This window comes from Eretmochelys imbricata, chromosome 3 (assembly GCF_965152235.1).
Source record: "Eretmochelys imbricata isolate rEreImb1 chromosome 3, rEreImb1.hap1, whole genome shotgun sequence".
In the NCBI taxonomy this organism is placed as follows: domain Eukaryota; kingdom Metazoa; phylum Chordata; order Testudines; family Cheloniidae; genus Eretmochelys; species Eretmochelys imbricata.
This window is the reverse complement of record NC_135574.1, coordinates 101,111,196-101,137,314: the sequence shown is the minus strand read 5'-3', so window position 1 is coordinate 101,137,314 and position 26,119 is coordinate 101,111,196. Positions and strand designations below refer to the sequence as shown.

At 43.1% G+C, this 26,119-nt stretch overlaps 1 protein-coding gene across 1 annotated transcript in view; it reads left to right on the top strand.

Moving 5' to 3' along the window:
• The first annotated feature begins 1,367 nt into the window (after positions 1–1,367).
• Positions 1,368–26,119, top strand: part of MOXD1 (monooxygenase DBH like 1) — an 85,189-nt gene continuing 60,437 nt past the window's right edge. The window contains exons 1-4 of the mRNA XM_077811745.1: positions 1,368–1,622; positions 21,557–21,703; positions 23,863–24,030; positions 24,159–24,242. Coding sequence (XP_077667871.1) covers positions 1,368–1,622; positions 21,557–21,703; positions 23,863–24,030; positions 24,159–24,242 — 654 coding nt within the window. The remainder of the gene's footprint in view (positions 1,623–21,556; positions 21,704–23,862; positions 24,031–24,158; positions 24,243–26,119) is intronic.

Below are 26,119 nucleotides of genomic sequence, written 5' to 3'. Positions count from 1 at the left end.
GGCGTCAAATGTGTACATGGTAGTAGGGGCATGTGTTTTCCATTCAAACACAGAAGCCTTCACCTTGTGCATAAGAGTCGTGTTCTCCACCTTGCTTACATGTTCGCTACTGTCTCCGTACAAGCTTTTCCTGGGGGGAGAGGCGGCACTATGGAGATATTTAGATGCACATTTTAAGCAGGCGTTGCATGCAGGCGACCGCACCCGCTGAGCACCAGCCGCTATGTAGCTTCGCGGGGCCCCTTTAGAATCCACCTTCCTCCCAGCTGCTCGGTCACTCTGTCGCAGCCCTGAACAGTGACCAGTAAGCATCCGAACTCGAACAGCGTTCCCATTTACACGGGCTGGTGGCCTTATACCGGAGTCTCGGGGCAGTGCCTGGAGCTTCGCCGCTGTTACCCCAGTGTATCAGATGAGCTTACACACAAGCTATTAGCAGGAGCAGGGGAAAGTGTGTGGCCGGCCGAGGGGCTGCTCTGAGGCTGGGACTGTGTAAACCAGGTTGGTTTCAAGCGGAGAGCGCGTGTCTTGGTAAACGAGAGCGCAAACACTCACAGGATCACCCATCCGCTCCGCTGCAGGGAGGCTCCAGCCCCGGAGGGCCTGGGCAGGCGCCGGGGCTGAGGGAGGCTGGGATCTGTCCTGTCAGGCCGGGGCTGGTAGCTAGCCGGGCAAGGCGGCTCACGCACGTGTGTTGCCTGCGGGCTGCCCCGGCACTGGCAAGACTGTCTTGGCCGCCCGGCCTCTCCCAAAGGAGGAGAAGCCGCAGCCGGCCGGCCAGGGGCTCATGCGCTGGGCGTGTGTGTGTTGTTGGGGGGGGGGGGGGCGGGATAGGGCTCCTGACTCACCGACTCAAAGGGTGGGGGGACAAAACTCCACGTGGGTCCCCAGCCGCTTCTTCCCTGAACCCCTCTCTCCCCCATTCCTATCCTCCAGGACCCTTCCCTTCCCCCCGAGTGCCAGCCCCTCCCTTTCCCTGACCCCTTTCCCTGACCCCTTCCCCCCGGCCCTGCCTCTTACCCCTGCGTCCCGCCCCCACCAGCCCCACCTTCGTCCGTCCAGCCCCTGCCCTCCCCTCAGTGACCCGCCTCCGCCCCCCGCCCTTCCTTCCCTCCCTGCAGCCCACCCGCCCCATCACCTCGCCGCTCCAGGGGGGGACAAAGCCCGCCCCCTGCTCCCAGCCAGGGCTGGTGCCGCCCGCTGCGGGGGCGGGCTGAGCAGGACACCACCCCCCCCCCCCAGTGCAGTGCGCGGCGGCGGCTGCAGCAGTAGCAGAGCCCAGCGCCGGCTGAGAGGGGCTGGCTGGAGCCCGGCGACGTCCCCGCACCGAGCCCCTCCTGTGCCCGAGCGAGCGGCGCCCGGGAAGGATGCTCCGCTGGCCGCTGCTGCTGTGGGGGCTGCTGCTCCCCGCCACCGCGGCCGCCGGGCGCTACCCGCACAGCGCCGTGCTGGACGGGGCGGCCGGATACCGGCTGCTGTGGGGCCACCAGGGCAGCAGCATCTCCTTCCGCCTGGAGGTGCGCACTCTGGGCTACGTGGGCTTCGGGCTCTCCCCCACAGGGGCCATGGCGTCCGCGGACATCGTGGTGGGAGGCGTGGCCAGGGGCAAGCCCTATCTGCAGGTAAGGACCGCGCCGCCCCCAGCACCTGGCCGACGGCCCCAGCTCCAGCCAGCCTGCGAGCTGCGCCTGCCTTCGCGGGGCGCCCCGCACCACCGCCCGCTGCTGCGGCGCTGGGAGCAGCCCGAGGCAGCGGGAGAGGACGGAGCGCTGCGGACCGAGTCACGCTCTGCCCTTGCCTGTGCCCGCTCTAGTTCTCTCGCCTCTGCGTCTCTCCCCTTCCCTCCACACACCCTGCTTGCTCTGCGAGCCTCTGCCCTTCCCTTCCCTTCGCTGAGCTCCCTTTCCGCTCCGTCTTTCCCTCCCCTTCCAGCCTTTCCGTCTCTCCGGGTCTCTCCTCTTCCCCCCTCCTCTGCTTTAGGCTTTCCAGGCTTTCCTTTCGCTAGAACTAACTTTCTTTCTTTCTTTCTTTCTTTCTTTCTTTCTTTCTTTCTTTCTTTCTTCTGTCCCTCTGTCAACTTTTCCTTTATTAAAGCTGTCAGGGTCCTCCTCCTCCCGCCCCCCCCGCCCCAGGATCAAGAATAGGTAACAATCCTTTTTTTCTCCCCCTTTCCTACTTTCTCCGCGTTGCGTTTCGGGGCTGAGCTCTGTGCTTGGAGAAGTGAAGTGCAAAGGCGGGGCCTCTTCCAGCGGGATGCGCTTTCCTTGGCACACTGCTGCCCATGAACAGTTAACTGAGCGACAGTTAACTATGCTTCCTGCGGGTGGCGCAGCCTCCGTGTATTATAATCTTCCTGCCTTTAGAGTTTCTCCTTTCTAGTCAATCTAGGGGACCCCACCGACATTATGACCTCTTTATAATCGGGATGTAACTTCCCCAACTTTTAGTCCCAGATCCAGCCTCATCAACTGGAGCATAAACTGTCTCTGCCCATCTCTGTTCCTGCCATTATGTGCTGGAAGCAGACAGTAATGTTTTGACCTTGTTCTCACAACGGGGTTCAACAGCAGCAACTTTATGTTATATGAGTATTTGTACTTGTGAAATGTACCTCCTGGTAAGACAAGCTCCGAAGATGGTTTCAGTGAATCTCTCCAGTCCACTTGTTTTAATATAAGCCTGGTGGAAACATTTGCTAGGTAATGCTAAGAGGCCTAGCTTTGAAACAGAAGTCCAGGACCACATCCCCCTAACATAACTGGTGTTTGCAAACTAATAGAAGTGTACCAAAAATTACTGCAAAACAGTCATCTGATCAATTTATAATGCAAACAACAATCCATTCACAACAGTGTAAATCTGAAGGAACTATTTTGAACCCAGTGAAGTTAGATGATGTAAAATTGGGGTGAGAGAGAATCAAGCCTGGTATCTACAAATGATGAGCCAGATTCTGCCGCTCTTACTTGCCTTGAATAGTAATTTATACTCCCTGTAACTTCATTGATTTTAAAGGGACTACTCATAAAGTAAAGTACTAGCCAAAGCAAATAGGAGTGGAAGAATCAAGCCCTATAATATACTCCTGATGGCATCCTGTGCCAAAAAATTAAAAATTCTGTGCATAATATTTTAAAATTCTGCAAAATTCTGCAAATTTTATTTGTCAAATAAATGTGGAGGTTTCAGCATGGCATTGGGGAGCACAGGCCACTGGCTGCACAAAGGTGGGAGAACACTGTGCAGTACCCCACACCCCCCGGGACACAGACTCAGTGGTGAGGCTGCACCCAACCCTGACACATTGCAAAGACTGGGCCTGCCCCAGAAACACCCAAAGGCCCTACCCCTCTATGCCAGGTGCACCTGATGTGAGCAGGCAGGGTCAGGAAGGCAGGATCCAAGTATGGAGGGGCTTAGTGTGGGGGGATCCACATGTGGGTTGAGAGGGTTTTGTGTGGGGCAATCTGGGTGCGGGCAGCTCAGTGGGGGATCTGGGTGAGGAGGGGATGTGGATGCAGAGGAGATTGTTGGGGGTTTTTTGGATGTAGTGGTAATGGGAATCTGCAGGGGGGTCTAGGTGAAGGTGGTTGAGGCTCAGCGAGAGGTGGGGGAGTCTGGGGGTGAGTGGGGTCCAGATGCTAGGGGAGTGGGACTCAGTGGGGTGTGGGGATCCAGGTGCAACTGGTTGGGGCTTGGTGGGGTGCGGATCCAGGTGCGGGTGGCTCGTCAGGGTGGTCCAGGTGCAGGGTCTCCTCGGGGGGGTTCTGAGTGTATGTGGGGGTGAGGCTCAATGGGAGGGTCTGAGTATGAGCGGGTCTGGATGCATGGGGGTTGGGCAATGGGGGAGCAGCTCCCTGTACAGGGATTCCTCCCCTGCAGCTGAGGAGCGATGGGTGCAGGAAGCAGTGGGGGAGGAAGGAGTTTGCAGAGCTTCCTGCAGCTGCGGGGAGAAATCTGGGGATGGGTCTGATCCGGCCCAGGATATCATGCTGGGGAAGACTGGACTTCTCATGCAGGGGAAGAGGAAGTCCCATCTTCTCCAGCCCAGACTAGCAGCTGAGCCTGGCACAGGGTAGGAGCTACCAGCCGGTTCTTCCCCAGTCTTGCCGCCTGCCCCACAGTGATTTGCCTCTCTGCTGGCTGCCCTGGGCACCCGAAACATACTGCTGGGGAGGGTCACATGACTGCTCTTGTGGCTTCCCATTGCTTCCCTGTCAGAAAGTCATTTTTCTGCAGGGAAGCAAAGAAATCTACAGGGGACATAAATTCTGTGCATGCACAGTGGTGCAGAATTCCCCTAGGAGTAATAATCGTAGCCTTTCTTTTCTCCTCCAGGATTTACTAGAAGCATTTGATCATTGAAGTGACTTCATACAAATCGGAGGTGCTTTTATTTTAAGCATATGGCATCTCTAAAACTTCAGCAGTAGAAACCAAGTTATAAAATTTCTCTGTTGCATCAACTCAATAATCCAATAATAATCAGATTTTCTAAAATTAAACTAAATTTTGGAATATTAGTAACATGTTTAACATTAGGAATATTTTGTTATTTTACTGCATGAAGTACAGGCATATATTAATTGATAATTTCAGGTAAAAAGGGATTTTCTTTGCTCTTTCAAACTGAAGATAGATTTACATAAAATCTGTCTCTGAATAAAACACAAAACCAAAAGAGACCAGTTTAGTTATCTGGAAATGTATGTCCTAGGTTCATAGAGTTTTAGGGCCAGAAGGAACCATTGGATCACCTAGACCAGAGGTGGGCAAACTACGGACGACCCTCCTACCTGGGTCCTGAGCTCCTGGCTCGGGAGGTTAGCCCCCAGCTCTTTCCCTGTTGTCTCCCCTCTCCCACAGCCTCACCTCGCCGCGCCGCCGGCACAATGCTCTGCGCGGCGGGGCAGCAAGCTCCTGGGGCAGTGCTGGTGCTCCAGACAGAACGGTAAGGGAACGGTGTGGGGGGGTTTGGATAGAGGGCAGGGGAGTTCGGGGGCAGGGGTGTGGATGGGGTTGGGGTGGTCAGAGGGCAGGGAACGGGGGGGGTTGAATGGGAACAGTCAGGAAGGAGAGGGGGGTTGGATGGGGTGGCGGGGGGCAGTCAGGGACAAGGGTTCCGGGGGCGGTCGGGGAGAAGGGGTGGTTGGATTGGGCAGGGGTTCTGGGGGGGAAGTCAGGAAGGAGAGGAGGGGTTGGATGGGGTGGTCAGGGGCAGGGGGTCCGGGGGCAGTCAGGGAACAGGGATTGGTGGATGGGGCAGGGATCCGGGGGGGGGCTGTCAAGAAGCAGGGGGGGGTCAGATAGGGGGCAGGGGCCGGGCCATGCCTGTCTGTTTGGAGAGGCACAACCTCTCCTAACCAGCCCTCCATGCAATTTTGGAAACCTGATGTGGCCCTCAGGCCAAAAAGTTTGCCTGCCCCTGACCTAGACAGACCTGTATAACGCAGGCCATTGAATTTCATCCAGTTGCCCCTGAATTGAACCCAATAACTTGTGTTTGACTAAAGCATATCTTCCAGAAAGGCATCCAGTAGTCTTGATTTCAAGACCACTTCCTTGGCAGTCTGTTCCAATGGTTAATCATAGAATATCAGGGTTGGAAGGGACCTCAGGAGGTCATCTAGTCCAACCCCCTGCTCAAAGCTGGACCAATCCCCAATTTTTGCCCCAGATCCCTAAATGGCCCCCTCAAGGATTGAACTCTCAACCCTGGGTTTAGCAGGCCAATGCTCAACCTACTGAGCTATCCCTCCCCCCGTTAATAATAATAATTAATAATAATAATATAATCCTCCCTGTTAAAAATGTGTGCTTTATTTTTACTTTGAATTTGTCAGGCTTCAGTTTTCAGTCAGTGGTTCTTGTTATATCTTTCTTTAGTAGATTAAAGAGCCCTTTAGTACAAGGTGTTTTCTCCCCATGAAGGTGTTTATATACTGTTATCAAGTCATTGGTCAAACTTCTTTCCGATAGGCTAAACAGATCGAGCTCTTCAAGTCTTTAACTGTAAGGCATTTTCTCCAGTTTTGAAATAATTTATGTGGCTCTTTTCTACATCCTTTCTAATTTTTCAACATCCATTTTAAAATGTAGACACCAGAACTATATGCAGTATTCCAGTAAACCTTAAAAGAGTGTGCTCGCTGTCATGCACAATAAATTACAACTGAGATGAAAAAATGATATAAGCAACTTCCTAATATTTTTCGGAACTGCACATTTTATTCATAAACCTAGGCTAAGCCAAGTGGAATGACTTATTCTGTTGCAGTATGAAACAGAGTCTTGCTGAAATGCCAGTATCTATTTAGCTTGCTGACATCATCTCTTTTTCTCCATCATCCTTTCCCCAGTGCTGCATCCTATAACCTTTCTGTAAAATGGGGCAGAGTCTTATATAAGAATGGCCATACTGGGTCAGACCAATGGTTCCCTCTAGTCCAGTATCCTGTCTTCCGACAGTGGCCAATGCCAGGTGTTTTTACAGGGAATGAATAGAACAGGGCAATTATTGAGTGATCCATTCCATGTCACTCAGCACCAGGATCCAACAGTTGGAGGCTTCGGGGCATCCAGAGCATGGGATTGCATCCCTGACCCTTTGGCTAATAGCCATTAATAAACTTATCCTCCATGAACTTATCTAATGATTTTTTTCAATCCACTTATGGTTTTGGCCTTCACAACAACCCCTGGCAATGAGTGGACTGTCTTTAGGTTGACTGTGTCTTTTGTGTGAAGAAGCACTTCCTTATGATCTGGCAATGAGTTCTTTAGGTTGACTGTGTCTTTTGTGTGAAGAAGCACTTCCTTATGATTGTTTAAAACCTGCTGCCTATTAATTTGATTGGGTGACCCCTTGTTTTTGTGTTCTGTGAAGGGGTAAATAGCACTTCCTTATTCACTTTCTCCACACCATTCATGATTTTATAGACCTCTATTAGATCCGCTCTGAGTCGTCTCTTTTTGAAGCTGAACAGACCAGTCTTTAAATCTTTCCTTATATGGAAGCTGGTCCACCCCCCTAATCATTTTTGTTGCCCTTTTCTGTACTTTTTCCCAATTCTATCTTTTTTGAGGTGAGGCAACCAGAACTGCATGTAGTATTCAAGGTGTGGGCATACCATAAATTTACATATTAGTATTATTATGATATTGTCTGTCTTATTATATATACATTTCCTAACAGTCTGTTAGATTTTTTGACTGCTCTGGCACATTGAGTGGATGTTATCAAGGAACTACCCTGATGACTCCAAGATCTCTTTCTTGAGTGTTAACAGCTAATTTAGTTCTCATCATTTTGTATGTATAGTTGGGATTATGTTTTCCAATGTGCATTACTTTGCACATATCAACACCAAATTTCATTTATCATTTTCTTGCCCAGTCACTCTGTTTTGTGTGACTCTTCACAGTCAGCACTGAACTTAACTACCTTGACTAATTTTGTATATTCTTCAGACTTTGTCACTTCACTGTTTACCCCCTTTTCCAGATCATTTATGAATACATTGAACAGCACTGGTCCCAATTCAGATCATTTTGGGGAGCCTGCTATTCACCTCTCTCCACTGTGAAAACTGGACCTTTTTTCCTACCCTTTGTTTCTTATCTTTTAACTAAATATTGATCTATGAGAGGATTTTCCCTCTTATCCCAGGACAGCTTACTTTACTTAAGAGCCTTTGGTGAGGGACCTTGTCAAAGGCTGTCTGAAAGTCTGAGTGTACTATATCATAGAACATCAGGGTTGGAAGGGACCTCAGGAGGTCATCTAGTCCACCCCCCTGCTCAAAGCAGGACCAATCCCCAATTTTTGCCCTGATCCCTAAATGGCCCCCTCAAGGATTGAACTCACAACCCTGGGTTTAGCAGGCCAATGCTCAAACCACTGAGTATATCCCCTGGATCATCCTTGTCCACATGCTTGCTGACTCCCTCAAATAATTCTAATAGATTGATGAGGCATGATTTCCCTTTACAAAAGCCGTGTTGACTCTTCCCCAATATATCGTGGTCATCTCTGTGTCTGATGATTCCATTCTTTACAATAGTTTCAACCAATTTGCCTAACACTGAAGTTAGGCTTACTGGCCTGTAATTGGCAGGATCACCTCTGCAGCTTTTTAAAAAACTGACTTTTCATTAGCTGTCCTCTAGTCCTCTGGTAAAGAGGCTGATTTAAGCAATGGGTTATGTACCACAGTTAGTTGTGCTGCAATTTCATATTTGAATTCCTTCAGAACTTTTGAGTGAATACGATCTGGTCCTGGTGACTTAATACTGATTTATTTATCAATTTGTTCCAAAATCTTCTCCAATGACCCCTCAATCTAGGACAGTTCCTCAAATTTAATGTGGGCACTCAGAATCACTGGTCCCTTGTGAAATTTTTGGTGCTTATCTTTTTTTCCCTTAACCCTCTTTGCTCTCCCTTCTATTTTTAAAGAAAGTGTTTCAGGAAGAGAGAGGTCATTGTTTGAGAACAGACATTAGAAGCATAGCAAAATGACTGTAGTCAATAAGTGTAAAACCAGGTTCTGTTTATTGCCATGTGAAAGATCAATTCATTGGGGTGGAAGAAGACTGCAGAGGGTTTCCAGAGAGCAGAAAAAAATCTTTTGCCTGCCATACAATCTTCATCCCTACATGTGCACTCCACAGGCACCACCCCACCACTGGGAAGCATTTTCCTTAAATATATATATATATATTTTGAAAAATAGCATTTCAAATCCTGGCTATTCAACATAGATTTTACTTTGTATATTTTTAAATGTCTCTTGGACTTTGACGTTACAACTTTTGTTTCACCTGAGCCTTAATGCAACAGAAGGGATTTATGGTGGGGTAGCGCTAAAAGGACTTGAAAGACAATTCTGTTAACTCTCTCTAAGTACTGTAGATCAATCAGGCTGAAGAGTATAATTATATCATAGAAGGAAACATGATTTGAAAAAGTGTGGCTACGTGATTTGAATGATGGGGCAATAATACATTAGTGGCCAAGCATTTCAGGAGTTCAGCTATTGGAGTGGGAGCCTAGTAAACAATTTTGGGAAGGTGCAGAGAACAAGTCTCATGGCATGGTCACTTTAGCATACTCAATAGTATACTTGTATGAGGGACTGGAAAACTAGAAAGGGGAGAGATACAGAGAAGGCAGGAGAAGAGGCGGGGAACTGTGGTTATCAATAAGAATGTTACAGCCCGTATTCTGCCATGTTGCAGAGAGCATTGCAGTGGCATAGCTGCAGATTGCACAGGACTACAATGAACATGCTTGTTTTAAAAAACAGCAAACAGCAAAATAAAGCAATGGTGCCTGATGTAGGAAGGCTGGGAGCTCCTTATGACTCCATTGGAGAAACTGTTGAACCTGTAAAAATGTTACCCCAGTAATATTGCCAAGATCACTTTCAACCTGGATTATATGCCATGAAAGTGCTTGGGGCAGCCTTAACTTTTGGATCTAGCTATATTTTAAAAAAAGCGCCTCTCTCATTTGTGCTCATGAATTGACACAGCATGGATTTTCATGCTAAATCCAAGCCTTCTCCTTTGGTCTCCACCCCTGTCTGGAATTGTGCATCCTGACCCACAGCACGTAGCAGCTTAGAGCCCCATTTTGAGTAATCCTCCTTGATGAATGCCTATTTTATGCAAGTTATACAAGAGGGTTGCATTGTAAGATTCATCTGTTGAACTTACACAAAAATAGTCCTTACTCAGGGTGTAAATCATTAGTGAATAGTGGCTATGTGTCACTAAAAAGTACTTCATTATTCATTACAGAGTTGCTTGTTAACTCTCACCCAAACTAAAGAATATCTGTTATCAAATGTATCCCATAGAGTTAGCTTATTTGCTTATAGGAAAGTTCTTGGAATGGATTTTAAAAGACAAAAACAGTGAGCATTCTCTGTGCTTAACGATATGCTGCTTTTAAGTCCACTTATGCTAACAGCAACAAAAATGTGTTTAGAAAACAAGTTGAAAGGCAGCAAAAGAGATGCAAATTGTGTACCACCCTGACATATTTCAGTTGTTGCTTTGTTGAAGGTATTTCTTGCAACGTGGAAAAATCTCCAGATGATTATTAAGCCCCTCTTAGCTTGAGTTTGGGACATAAGGAGACACTGCACCATAATTAGCCAGGCCAAAAAATAATTTGAAGAGCAACTAGCAAAAGACACAAAAACTAACTGCAAAAAAAAAAAAAAAAATTAAATACATCAGAAACATGAAGCCTACCAAACAGTTAATGGGGCCACTAGATGATCGAGGTACTAAAGGAGAACTCAAGGAAGATTAGGCCATTGTGGAGAAGCTACATGAATTCCTTGCATCGGTCTTCACTGCAGAGGATGAGAGAGATTCTCATACCTGAGCCATTCTTTTTAAATCTGAGGAACTGTCCCCGGTGTGTCAATAGCGGAGGTTTTGGAACAAATTGATAAATTAAAGAGTAGTAAATCACCAGGACCAGAGGGTATTCACCCAGGAGTTCTGAAGGAACTCAAATATAAAATTGCAGCACTACTAACTGTGGTATGTAACCAATCACTTAAATCAGCTTCTGTACCAGATGACTAGGGATAGCCAATGTGACACCAATTTTTTAAAAAAGGGTCCAGAGGCAGTCCTGGCAATTACAGGCCTGTAAGCCTAACTTCAGGGCCAGGCAAATTGGTTGAAACTATAGTAAAGAACAGAATTATCAGACACATAGATTAACACAGTTTTTTGGGGAATAGTCAACATGGCTTTTGGGAAGGGAAATCATGTCTCCCTGATCTATTAGAATTCTTTGAGGGGGTCAACAAATATGTGGGCAAAGGTGATCCAGTGGATGTAGTGTATTGGACTTTCAGAAAGCCTTTGACAAGGTCCCATACCAAAGGCTCTTAAGTAAAGTAAGCAGTCGTGGATTGGATCAGTAACTGATTAGGACAGGAAACAAATGGTAGGAATAAATGGTCTTTTTTCAGAATGGCAAGAGTTAAACAGAGCTGTCCCTCAGGGATCTGTACTGGGACCAGTGCTGTTCAACATATTCACAAATAATCTGGAAAAGGGATAAACAGTGAAATGGCAAAATTTGCAGAAATTACTGAAATAGAAATAGAAAATTACTCAGGATAGTGAAATCCAAAGCAGACTGCAAGGATTTACAAAGGGATCTCATAAAACTGAGTGACTGGGCAAGAGAATGACAATTGAAATTCAAAGTTGATAAATGCAAAGTAATGAACATTGGAAAACATAATCTCAACTATACACACAAAATTATGGGGGCTAAATTAGCTGTTACTTCTCAGGAAAGGGATCTTGGAATCATTGTGAATAGTTCTCAGAAAACATCTGCTCAGTGTGCAGCAGCAGTCAAAAAAGCTAAGAGAATGTAAGGAACAAGATAGATAATAAGACAGTAGATATCATAATGCCACTATATAATCAATGGCATGCCGACATCTTGAATACTGCATTCAGATCTGGTTGCCCTATCTCAAAGAAGATATACTGAAATTGCAAAAGGCACAGAGCAGGCAACAAAAATGGTTAGGGATATGGAACAGCTTCCATATAAGGAGAGATAAAAAGACTGGGACTTTTCAGCTTGGAAAAGAGACAGCTGAGGGGTGGGGGATGATAGAGGTCTATAAAATCATGAATAAGTGGAGAAAGTGAATAATGAAGTGTTTCAGAGTAACAGCTGTGTTAGTCTGTATTCGCAAAAAGAAAAGGAGTACTTGTGGCACCTTAGAGACTAACCAATTTATTTGAGCATAAGCTTTCATGAGCTACAGCTCACTTCATCGGATGCATAACATCCGATGAAGTGAGCTGTAGCTCACGAAAGCTTATGCTCAAATAAATTGGTTAGTCTCTAAGGTGCCACAAGTACTCCTTTTAATGAAGTGTTTTTTACTTCTTCAAAAACCAGAGGTCACCCAATGAAATTAATAGGGAGCAGCTTTAAAACAAAGAAAAAGAAGTACTACTTCACACAACAGACAGTCAACCTGTGGAACTCATTGCCAGGGGTGCTGTGAAAGCCAAAACTATAAGTGGATTAAAAAAAAGAATTAGGTAAATTCATGGAGGATGCACCCGTCAATGGCTATTAAGCAAGATGGTCAGGGATGCAACCCCATTCTCCTCCTTGCAGACCTAGATTATTTTGTTATTTATAATGAAGGGTAAGGTTCTGTCATGGGTATTTTTAGTAGAAGTCAGGGACAGATCGCGGGCAATAAACAAAAACTGGTGGAAGCCTGCTGACTTTTAGTAAAAACTAAAGAGAAGAAGAGGGGAAGAGAAGAGGGCTAACAACCACAATGCTGCCAGGGGCTGACCTCTGTCAGCTGCTCCGCACCTGCTGCTGCTCTTGCAGCAGGGGCTGACCCAACCTGAGTTTCTGCTTCAGCCCTGGGGCCACTGATCCAGTGGCCCGGGGACCACTACTCCGGCAGTCAGCCTACTGGCCAGCTGCTCCAGCAGCCCTAAGGACCACTGCTTTGGCGGCCCCAGGGCCAACTCCCAGCCATCTGCACCAGTGCTCCGGGGCTGATTGCCTGCACTTGCTCCAGCCCCGCCACTGCTCCTGTGGCAGGGGCTGACCACCACTGCTACAATCCCGGAGGGGGCTGACCTAACCTCAGCCGCAGCTTTAGCTTTGGGGCTGATCCAGGGCTGACAGCTGCTTCAGTCCTGCCGCAGTGGAAGAAGTCCTGGAGGTCCCGGAAAGTTACAGAATTAGTGACCTCCATATCCTCTGTGATCAAATTGTATCCTTATTTATAGTACTTTTGTTGTCTTTATGAAACAAGGAGGAGATGAGATTTTTCTTACAGTTCCTTATTAACCCATACAGTTTCATACGTAGGACACAATGTGAACAAAAACACTTAAGTGGGAACACAAGAAATATAGTTATATGATATCATATATATATAATATGATTTAGTTAGCATTAAAAATAAGGATTTTAGATATATGGAGGAGATTTTCAAAAGCACCTAAGGAGTTTTGGAGCACAAGTCTCATTGACAGCTGTGCTCCAAAATCCCTCGGGTGCTTTTGAAAGTCTTCCTCATAATAATTTCAAGTAATTAAAAACAATACAACATCTACCTGTATAAACCTGGATCCAGAATGAGGGATATTCCTAATGATAAGGGACAGCTGAGAGGTATGCATAAATCTCCACCCTTAAGTCCACCTGAAAGATAGTCACTTCAGATGCTATTTGACTAGCATTTACTTCATCTGCAGACTAAAGAATCCTAGGTTGTTGTGCATCCCCACCCAGTGAAGTTTTTCCCCCTAAAGCATATTGTCACATGCTTTGTCTAGTCTAGTTTTTTTTAATGACAGTCCTGCATCCAGCTCTATAACTTACGGTTGAACAAGATGATATCTTTTAGACAGATAGCTAATCATGATGAAAAGACTCTAGGTGATGGAGAATTTACCAAATACCTTGGGAACCTGTTCTGGTGGTTAAGTATCCTCAATGTTAAAAAATTGTCTTATTTCAACTTCCAAACACTGAATCTTATTATGCCTTTGTATGCTAAATCAAAGAGCCCTCCAGTATCCAATATCTTCCCTCTCTGCAGATAATAATCAAAATATCTAAGTCTGATGCAAAATTTCATCAACTGCCACAGGGTTCCACAGAAACCAAGGAGTGTCTGCAGAATTTAGGCCCATCTTGCTGCAGAGCATGCAGATCCCTGACAGAACTTACCTCGATAAAAGAAATTGGATTTAGAATGAAAATTATTGACACCTTCCAGTTTGTAGGTTTATTTGACATATAAGAATGGTTTGTTTATATTTTGTTTGTGTTTGTGTCTGTGTGTACACACACACATACATATTATAAACATCCTTCTAATATGTCAAATAACCCTAAAAACTGGAAGAAGTTCATGTATCTCTTTTTCTCTCTTTCTTTTTTAAAAAAATATTTATTTGCGGGAAAATCTTTCCTTACCCAAATGATAGTTCCGCTGAAGTAGGTGGGCCACATTCACTTTGGTATACTTCCACTAACTTAATCAGAGTTATACCAGTAATGAATGTAGCCTGCTGGGACTGCTCATATGAATAAGATTTGGCTTTTGTAGTAGTGAAGCATAGTTTATTTAATCTAGTGTTTCTGTAAACAGCCATCGATAATTAATCATGAACGAACTGGTTATAGGTGGCAAATGAACTGGCTATTGGACAGTTACTTTGGACACCTCCTACAGTTGCTTGATTCTTGTCAGTCTAGGCTTTCTATGGAATATTCTTTTTCATTTGGGACCCGTTACATCATTGTCAGTCAACCAGAATGATCTCATAATGTTCTTACTGTGATTGAGGCTTGCAGACTTTTCCTTCTTGTTAGCTCTCTCTTGGTCACTCTACTTTATTTTTAATAAAATAAGAACTGAGTAGAGTCATTGCTCTAAATTCAAGCTGGAACTCATGTGAGATTGAAAAAAGTTTGTTTTGCTTATTTGTAAAATTATGTTCTATCTGGTTCCTGTCAGATACCATGTGAAAACAGCTTTTCTTGTGATATTATCCACTGGCTGCTGGAACCAAGAACTCCAGGATTCCATTTGAATGAAAAATAATATTAATAATAGTAATTAATAATAAAAAGATTAACCATGTGATTTAGAATTCCAAAAAAAGGGCTGGTTTGTTGCAGATTTAAGACAAAAGTTTTGGTCAGTTCTTACTTTTTCAAGAGCAGTTTGTCGTTCCTAGATATTCTGAGCCAGATTCTGTGCTGTACTTACTTCCTGCTAGGTTATAGCTCCCTGCTTCTCTCCCCAGCTCATCTCCAACTCTGTCCCAAGATAAAGCAATCTCTAATTAACAATGGTCTCTAAGATGGGAATAGCAGGAGTGCATCTAGCTCTGTCCATGCCTCTTTCCTATCGCTTGACCCTGACATGCCCCCTTATGCTAGTCTAATGAACATTGAAATTTGGTGATCTTTGAGGAAGAACATGGCAACTTTTATAAATGGTGCAGTCTGCTCACACATTGAACCCGTGGATAGGGCCATAGTCTGTAAATTGTTTTCTGATCCTTTGGATTGAAAGGTGCTATGTAAAATTTATTATAGGAAATGGATATCATAAACAAAACAGTCTTGGACATTGTAAAGATGTTGAGGGTTGCTTTTTTCTTTATAAACACCTGTTCAAGTGTGTGATGACAGCTGGTAATATTTTTTTCTCAAGATTCCTTGTGCAGCTGTGCTTACATTCTTCAAGGATAAAACAGCCTATTTGCAGCTTTTATTACATCTATAAGAAATTACTCTCCATACTGTTTTGTATAGTGCCAATCAGAAACATGTCTGTTGCAAAGCTCTTATACGAAAGTGATACAGGTCAATAGAATGTGAGAACCAATTTAACATCATTGCCTTCATCTGTTGTAAATGATACACAACAACTTGTATAATCTGTGTGATTGTTAACTTTCCATAAACTGTTTTAATTTCTAAACAGCATATTGTGATAATGCTATCTAAGTATTCAACTGATGTAAAGTCTGTGCTAAGGTTTGCTTAGACTGATTTATGCAATATTACTATAGAAAATGCAGGAAAATTGTGTTATGTTTAAGATACTTTAAATTATTTTAAAGGGTATAAAATATCCCAAAGAAGAAAAGTCTGTGCTATCGTATCAAGACTAATAATATTTAATTCCGAAGGATTCATCTATAGTACTGCAAGTTTTCAACAGAAATTCTATAAAGAACCAAAACTTGGTTTACCATTGGGCAAGGGAGCTAGACTTCACAGAAGAAATAAAGGGCCTGATTCTCCACTTGCTTCCTCCTTCTACAATCATTTACACTTAGTAAAGTGGGTATAAAACACTACCAGTCTGATTTGATAGCGTCTTTATATGCACTTTTCACTTATTTTGCATGGCAATATCCCCAGAGGTGCAAAGAAATAGAGACTCAGGCCTTAAGCCCTTATTATAATGGATGAATAGTAAGTGTAGAATCAGCAAACCAGACCATATCTTTTCCATGCTGTTAAGATTGATACAGAAATTTTATACTGAGAGCTTGATTCTGACTACAGATCTGTGCTTCAGCTCTCTAAAATTTAGAATAGCATGTACCAATATGGGCTTGTCAACAATAGAAAGTTTAGCTGCTTTAACTATAGCTGTATAGGTTAAGTGGTAAAACCCCGTTACTGTGGACACAATTATACTGGCATAAAACTGCTTATATCGGTATACTTATTCTAGTTTGGGAACTAGAATGAGCTATATCAGTATAAGACATCCTTTTACAACTATAACTGTGTCCACACCAGGGGTAGGTACAAATCACGCCCCTTTAACTGACATAATTTTACCAGTAAACTTGTAAGTGTGGACAAATCCTGTGCTACAGAGCAGTCTCCACACTAGTAACCTGAGAAGCCAATGGGAATTTTGATTCTGGTGGTAATGTGGGAACAGGCCTTAGATTGTTTATTCTTATTCTCCCACCCTAAAGAGGTGTATCTTCAGATCCATATGTCCTCCATGTTTGTGATGGCAGATCTTCCAAAGACTAAAACAGTGGTTTTTAACCAGGGGTACATGAGATCTGGGGGTACACAGAGATCTTCCAGGGGGTATATCACCTCATCTAGATATTTGCCTAGTTTGACAAGAAGCTACATAAAAAGCACTAGCAAAGGCAGTACAAACTAACATCTCATATAGACAATGACTTGTTTATACTGCTTTATATACTATCCACTGAAATGTATGTACAATATTTGTATTCCAATTGGTTTATTTTATAATTATATGGTAAAATGAGAAGGCAAGCAATTTTTCAGTAATAGTGTGCTGTCAAGGTTCCTTCCCCACTCTGAACTCTAGGGTACAGATATGGGGACCTGCATGAAAACCTCCTAAGTTTACTTTTACCAGCTTAGGTTAAAACTTCCCCAAGGTACAAACTATTTTACCCTTGGACTTCCACTGCGACCACCAAACTTTATCTGGGTTCCCGAGAAAACGTAGTTTGGACACGTCTTTCCCCCCCAAATCCTCCCAACCCTTGCACCCCACTTCCTGGGGAAGGTTTGGTAAAAATCCTCACCAACTTGCATAGGTGACCACAGATCCAAACCCTTGGATCTTAGAACAATGAAAAAGCATTCAGTTTCCTTACAAGAAGACTTTTAATAGAAATAAAAAAGAATCATCTCTGTAAAATCAGGATGGTAAATACCTTACAGGGTAATTAGATTCAAAACATAGAGACTGGGAGTGGCTAAGTCATTATGCAAGGTAGCCTATTTCCTCTTGTTTTTTCCTACCCCCCCCCCCCAGATGTTCTGGTTTAACTTGGTTTTAAACTTGGAGAGTGGTCAGTTTGGATGAGCTATTACCAGCAGGAGAGTGAGTCTGTGTGTGTATGGGGGTGGGTTTTTGGAGGGGGGTGAGGGAGTGAGAGAACCTGGATTTGTGCAGGAAATGGCCTAACTTCATTATCATGCACATTGTGTAAAGAGTTGTCACTTTGGATGGGCTATCACCAGCAGGAGAGTGAATTTGTGTGGGGGGTGGAGGGTGAGAAAACCTGGATTTGTGCTGGAAATGGCCTAACCTGTTGCTCACTTTAGATAAGCTATTACCAGCAGGACAGTGGGGTGGGAGGAGGTATTGTTTCATATTCTCTGTGTATATATAAAGTCTGCTGCAGTTTCCACGGTATGCATCTGATGAAGTGAGCTGTAGCTCACGAAAGCTCATGCTCAAATAAATTGGTTAGTCTCTAAGGTGCCACAAGGACTCCTTTTCTTTTTGCGAAAACATAGAGAATCCCTCTAGGCAAAACCTTAAGTTACAAAAAAGACACACTGACAGGAATATTCATTCTATTCAGCACAGCTATTTTCTCAGCCATTTCAAGGAATCATAATCTAACACATACCTAGCTAGATTACTTACTAAGTTCTAAGACTCCATTCCTGTTCTGTCCCCGGCTAAAGCATCATATAGACAGACACAGACCCTTTGTTTTTCTCCCTCCTCCCAGCTTTTGAAAATATCTTGTCTCCTCATTGGTCATTTTGGTCAGGTGCCAGCGAGGTTACCTTTAGCTTCTTAACCCTTTACAGGTGAGAGGATTTTTCCTCTGGCCAGGAGGAATTTTGAGGGGGTTTACCCTTCCCTTTATATTTATGACATGTGCTGTGACACTTGTATTTTTATGTCTGATTTTGTAAGCAAGTAGTTTTTAAGTGAAGTGAAACTTGTGGGTATGCAAGACAAATCAGACTCCTGAAAGGGGTACAGTAGTTTGGAAAGGTAAGAGCCATGGGACTAAAAGATTAAGCCAAAAATATAAATTGTTCCCAAGCTAATGGCTGGATACATTTGTTTAGTAAATACTGGGCTTTTTACATGCCAAAAGTGGTAAATGAGTGAATGGATTTGTAGAGGTAATGACTGAAACCAGCTTTTCTCTCCTTTGCTAGATGCTGAAAAAGACATTGATGTGGTGGTTTCAGAGTAGTAGCTGTGTTAGTCTGTATCTGCAAAAAGAAAAGGAGTACTTGGGGCACCTCAGAGACTAACCCAATCACCATTCCCCTGTAGAATCAAACTGAGACATCACTCACTGTAAATTGCGCAGATCTGTGACCATCCCTCTCCATTCATATAGGGTGAATGAAATAGTTAGGCTGATATTTAAATTGTCATCATTTATCCTTATTGGCATATTTTATGCCTAATTCAGTGATGCAGAGGACAGGATTTTAATATTTGGATGGGACTCAAGCAAAACTTGGAAGTGGGACCTCCACCCCGCTGCAAATCCATCTAATCCCTTGTGACTGTCTCAATGGAAAAAAATACATAGTTTCCACTCAACAAAAATATATTAATCACTGAACACAACACCCCAATTCCTCAAGCAAACCTCCACACAACACTCACCCACCCATCTGTTCCCCCAATACAGACCCCAAAGCAGGTCCATTAATTCCACCTTGTAAAACAAATCCCGTAATTCTGCCCCACCACACAACCCAACCCAACCCAACCCATCCATCTATTCCCTTCCTCTCAGCACATGTATATAGGCCCCAGGTTTCTCAGCTGAATCCTCTGCTCCTCTTCTCAGCTCACGATCGTTCTGATTCTGTGACTTTTCTCATCCACACACACTCACATACCCGTTTTTGAACATATACTCGTTCACTTGCACCTAGCCATGCATAGGGCTGGCCGGAAAACTATTTCATTTTGTGACAATGTATGAGGTTTTAACATTTGTTTTTATTGTGGATTGCACCCTGGCCTCATTCAGTGCACAGGACGGACAGTGGTCAGTGAAAAAGCAGCTATTCCATAATTTGTGTTTTCCCCATTGTTCAACGTGTGGCTCCAGGCCTTATTTCTGCACACCATTCAAACCTTGCTGTGCATACAGAACTGTGAATTTCTTCATGGACTTATCTGTGGTGCTCATCACTATAGTATCTGAATGCTTTCCAAACATTAATTAATTAATCTTCACAATATCCCTGTGAGGTTAGGGGAACATTATTATCTCCATTATCAAACACTTTAATTTGAAAGCACAGATATGCTGACTTCAGTTGCAATTGCAAGTTGTCAACCTCAGGGACTCAACTTGGACACCATAAAATAAAAAACAATGTCCATGTGCGAATAGTTTGGTGTAACTGACTTGCCAAGCATCACATGGAAACTCTGTGGCACGTGCAAGGATAGAATCCAGTTCTCCAGGGAAGATTCAACTTCCTTAACCAAGAGACCATCCTTTCTCTTCCTGCTGCCCTCTTCCACATTTGCTATACACCATCCAACTTCTGTAACAAATGAAGCAGGGTTCCTACGAGCAACACTATGCAGACTTGATTCATCCCCATAATGTGGTCCATCCTGTGCACTGAATGAGGCAAGGGTCCTGTGGAAAAAATAATATGCTCCTGTAATTAATAGCATAGTGAATACACACAAGAGGGACCAGTTAAGTTTTCACAAACAACGTTAAATCTGGCATGTCCTAACTTTGGAGTGCTCCACATTCAAGATCTATAGATGCATACATATTTATGCATATCAATCTATAACATGCATAATAAGCCAAATTCCACTCTCGGATGCTATGATGATAATGAGAGAAAAAGGGACACTTCAGAAATGAGTGGTGAAATCCTGGCCTCATTAATTAAATGTGAGTTTTTCTGAGGCCAAGATTTCACTTAAGATTTTGATTTAGTTGCTGTTGACCAGGAGCCAAATTTTCAAAGGGATTTCAAGTTCAGCCTCAAATTTTACACTGAATATAATTTCTAAACACTTGCATGTGCACTTTTAAAACTCTCTCAATTGCATATTCAGGTGAGAGATTCTGCCTCTGGAGACTGGAGAATGCAAGTCATAGAAACCACATAAAACTCATTTAGCCCCAGAAGCACATCTACTAGTTAAAAAATTTTGCTTCAAACAAAATCCTTTGGTAACAGAGAGAACACTAGCATGTGCTGGGAAAGCAGTTTTCTCTTGATGTTTTCCTAACCACAGACCAGCTGCTCCCCTCCAAGGTTCAGTGCACAGAGTAGCAAAAAACAAAAAATCTGCACAGAACAGGCCTAAAACTCAAAGAAGGGCATCTAAGAATATCCTGCTCCCCTTGTTCCTGAGCCTACGGAAGGCCTTTTTTATGAACACCACATGGTTGGGGCTCTGTCAATATGAGAGGTTGTGTCATCTTGAGGGAATGAGGCACAGCTAGCAAGCAGCTGCACATGGCAGCAAAGAAGTCAGGGGTGACGAGGTTAATGATGTGACATTATTGAAGCGATTTCTGCAATTATATGATATAGCTGTTACACTGAAGACTGTGATCTTTCTTTCTTTTAAAATAGTCACTACAAACATTAGAGTGGGCTTTTTAAACTGATAGATGTGTAAACAAGACTATGCCATTGTAAGATGAATTTTGCTGTTTAATGATAATTTTCCAAAAAACCCTACACTAGTTAAAGCTAGAGTGGCTGGTTCCTTTAGATTTTTAGATTTCTTTTAGATTTTTTTTCCAATTATTTTTTGTAAGAAAAAATAGTAAATACTAAAATGTGGGGAGAGAGGAAAAGGAAGTGCTTTTGATATAAACATTAAGTGAAATTAACTCTTGCTGTACTGAAATCGGTAGAGTTACAGTAAAGATGAATTTGCTCATTATCTTTTAAGTATCCTATTTGTTTTTTCTAGGTGTCTGGGCACAAGCAGTAAATTTATACCATTGTTAAAGAAGGATCTGCTTTAAGTTTCTGAGCCTCAGCTGTCTACTAGTAAGACTTAGGTGACTTTTTACTCAGAAAATTACCCAATTTCATTTACAATAAATCCTTTAGCAAACAATTGTTGTAGTTTCAATATTTTACATAAAGACATGTTTTGGATTTAATACCAGATCATTTTATAATGAATTATAGCAAGTTGGTTTTATTTTGTATTTTCAACAGGATTATTTTACAGATGCAAACAGAGCATTGAAGAAAGATTCTCAACAGGATTACCATCTTGAGTATGCTATGGAAAATAGTACACATACAATATTGGCTTTTAGCAGAGAGCTGCACACTTGTGACACAAATGATAAGAGTATAACGGTAAGGTGTTTTCCTTTTATATAGAGAGACACACATAGATCAAGTACATAAAAATATACCATGACATTGAAGCCAGTTATCAAAAACTCCTCAGATTATAAAAAAGAAAAAGAACTACAGAAATTAATCTACCAAATGTGTTTATCCAGCTATTTGACTTTCCAAACTTTCCAAACTTTCCATTTTGGGGCTTCAATTAATCATGTAAAATTTCAATATTTGGATGTATTTTAGAAGGCATGGGCAGTTAAAGTCAAATTCGAATTTCTTTCCCTCCCCTTCTATCTGTTTCTCAGACCTTTCCCAAATTCCTTTTGTACTGAGTCTTACATGCTTGACGTCAGTACAGAAAGATGAGTTTCTGGAAAATTTGTGCATATAGCAGGATAAACATATTTTATATTTGATTTTCTGTATTTTCTCTTTTTTTAAGCAGAGCAGTTTTTTTTAATATGTTTATTGTCCAAGTTAAGTTCTTTTATTTACTGCATGGTAGCTGCAATAGTCTATTTATTTCTTTTTATGTAGTTTTAAAATATGTACTCACTGACAATAGCATTAAAGATGACTGAACAAGCAAAAGACTTGCATCAAGTCATTCACTTTGGTATGTTAATCTTCTAACTCTAGAAAGTTTGCTATGATAGGAAATGCTTTTTTAATCAGTGTTGTAGAGTTTAAGGCCAGAAGGGACCATGGGATCATCTAGTCTGACATCATATATCACAGACCACTAAACACCACCCAGTCATCCCCACACTGAGCCCAACAACCAGAATTAGAACAAAGTATTACAGCCTGCAGGACACTAAACTATTGTGTGCCACAAGCAGAGAACAGGAGGGACCGAGATGCATTGTCTGGGTATACCGAAAGAAGGACAGGAGACACTTGATGTGGATTTAATCAGGCTGCAACTTTATTATATAGATGTCTGGGACTACCCGGCAGATAAGGTGTACGGTGCAGGCAAATCCATATTTATTAAAATCATTACCCAGGGCTTCCACCAGCCCCCCTTCATTTTCCATCCAGGTCCCCCCAGCCAACCCGTGGCTTGGATCTTACCATCCACCCATTCATAGGAGGGTTAAGGTGGCTATGAGAAGGGAGTTGTGGGAGCGTGGCTCCCTGATGTACCAATCATAGGAGTTCCCCAACTACCCTCCCCTCTCTGTTCCTTTATCCAGCACCTCCTTTTAAGTCCTTTACCAGGCCATTTATCTGGGGTCACTGGATGCCTTCCCTATGGGGTAACTGCACTGGACATCTGCCCCACACTTACAAAATAAATTACGACATATAGCCTACTTACCTTTTCTTCTTACCAGAAAAGGTCATCCCTGATGTCCACTGTGGGGAAGGCCAAAAAACCTGACTCCACCAAAGCCAATCTGGTAGTGTGGGGAAAATTCCTTCCCAGCCCCCCTTAAAAAGGAGTGACTAGCACAATGCCCAAAGCAGGTCCTAACCCACCTGATATTTGACAGTAGAGGATGGAGGATGGGTGGGTGCTGCCTTGCCTGCTGCATGGAACAAACGGGCTTCCCACGCCCAGGGCTTGCACCTTTATGTCCTTCAGACCTTACATTCCTGGGGGGCGAGTCAGCGCCCGCAAAGCTGACCACCATTCACGTTTTGCAGCAGTCTCTGACCGAACTCCCCCCCCCCCCCACACACACACAGCTGCCCTTCTTTGGCAAACCCAGCCAACATTTGCCCTGCTTTAAGTGCGGTGCAGACATTCTCATTCTAGCAGCTGATCGCAGGAGAAGCACTGGTAACCCCTCTAAAAAAAGACTTGCCTTCTTTACTTGTTTGTTTGCTGTTTAGGGATCTATTCTGCTTCCTGTGGCAGTGCATAAAACTTACTAACCTTCGTGGGAAAGACACATATACCTTGATGGCACTCATTTCTCAGTGGCAGAGTAAACCTCCAACTGAGACCAGCTGAGCCCTGCAAGGAGATCTCTGTGAAACATGTTTGGAGGACAGCCGTTGTAGATACATGGGGGTGGATTATAAAAACAGGGAAAGGGTGGCACCAGCAGAGCAATGACAAGTCACTACAGCTCTGGATCTGCCTTGGGAATGTTGTGAACTAAACTGTGAGGAAGGACTTCTTCCTATACCTAATCAGAAAAGATTTTGTTTTCAAGGAGAGCACAGTAAGGGTGATATGGGCCTATCACCACAAAGACATAGGAGAAGCAGGCCAAAATTATCATGGATCAAATCGCGGCTCAAAGAGTCTACGTTTACTGAACCCTGAGAAAAAGAATGTTATATCTGCCTCTTTGCCATACTTTGACTTGACAAACCAAGACGTAAGTTACTTTGGGTTTTGTTTTTATTTGGAGATACGTAGTGGTGGGGGTGAGAGGCGGGGACTGAAGCAACATGAAAAAAGTTTGACTTTTATATTAGTGTTTTCTTTCCCTTTTTATTAAGACAGGTGCCTATACCGGACAAAGACACAACATATTGGTGCCAAATGTTTAAGATACCTATACATCATGAAAAGCATCATGTGATAAAGGTATGTGACTCAGTCTGAAGAGTCTAATTTATACCCTCCTGTTTAGAGATGTCCAGAGGACAGCAATTCTGTTTCACAGCAACTTTCAAGGTTTGTTCTGCACTTGGACAAAAACAAAGAAACAAACAAGATCTTTCAACTGGTTTTGTGAAAACAGGAGTAAGGAAGGGTGGGTGTGTGTGTCTGTGTGTGTGTGTGTGACAGAGAGAGAGAAAGAATGGGTAAACCAGTTTGGGTAAAAAAAACAAAAAGCCACAGGCTTTTTTCCAAAGCTCACAGCAAATTCAAACTGATTTCAAAACTGCAACCAGTTAGCATTATTTCTTATATTATATATTTTTTAGCCTCTGTAACTTCTGGTTCAGGCTGAACCCAGAAGCACAAAAACACTTTGAGAAAGATGGTGCTTACACTCTTCCTCACAAAACCAATAATGTGATGTACCTTACATGTCACAAAAGAGCCCACTCTCATAATAATTCTGTTCTACTTTGCCAGACCAAAGTGAAGTAGATAGTTCAAATAAATATCCATCTGTTTGGGTGCCTATCTGAATCAACAAACACTTTTTAGATTCACTCCTCATTAATTTAAGGTATGTAATATGTAATCATAAAATTATTGTGTCAGTGTGAATAGATGTTAAAAGAACAAAGTAAGAATTATTTGAGAGAAATTTCAGTCTTGAGAAACAAAATTAGATGGTGCTAGTTAAAAGGAGCATGATCCTGCAGTTAGTAGTCCTTGACTTGAGTGGCACTATACAATTATTATGTATGAATGAGGGTTGCAGGATCAGGCCCAAGGTTTTAATTTTTCCTAAAGCCCATTGATGTTTCAAGTAAAAACATGAAGATGTTACTACTATTGTTGGGCTTCTCTGTTATGTTCATGCATCTCCAATAAGCTCGGTGAGATTGTAAGGGTCTAAAAACAAAAGGTACATCTACACTGCAAAAAACACCCCCAGCAGAGAGTCTCAGAGCCCAGGTCAGGCTGTGGACTTGTGCTACAGGGCTAAAAATTACAGTGCAGACATTCCTGCTTCGGCTGGAGTCCAGGCTCTGAAACCCAGCGACAGGCGTGGATCTCAGAGCCTAGGCTCCAGCCCAAGGCAGAATGTCTACACTTCTATATTTATCTCGGTAATGCAATCCCAAGTAAGTTGACCTGGGTTCAGAGACTTGCTGCTGTGGGGTTCTTTTTCAGTGTATACATACCCTAAGAGAACTTGACCCATTATCTCAAATGTGTATATGAGACATGGTTATTCTGCGGTACCATGGGTTTAATCAATTTTCCAGTGGATAAATCGTTAGGTCCAAATGATGCTGCCAGTTACTTGCATGTAAATCCCATTGAAGTAGGTGGTAACCAGTCATACAGGGGTATATGTAAAACAGAATTTGGCCTGCAATATTAATGTGTGAAAACTCCTTGCTATGTGTTTTCAAATGATATAGGCTCAGAATATTAAGCACCTATGCATGTCTTTCAATGCTGATCTTAATAGCAACTGTACACATGTATGCTTCACTGAAAAGACTGTGTAACTTGCCTTAAGATGCTTTGGATGACAGCTACTATAGGTGCACCATGTGAATGTAGTATGTGGCCGGTTGAAGTTTGAGAACTTAAGCTGAAATTCACTTATTGGTTGATTTTTTTTCACAGAAGTGTGGTGTTTCATATTCTGTATTTATGCTGTGATTTATAATGAATATTAGAATCTCATAAACTTTGAAAGTCTCCTGTTTGATATTTTATTATAAATAGCTGACAATTTTAATATTATTTTCAATGTTTTTCTGACTTGGGGAAGAAAGCAATGTTGTAATTTAAATGTTGTAGTACTCACTGACAGCTAAACTGATTAC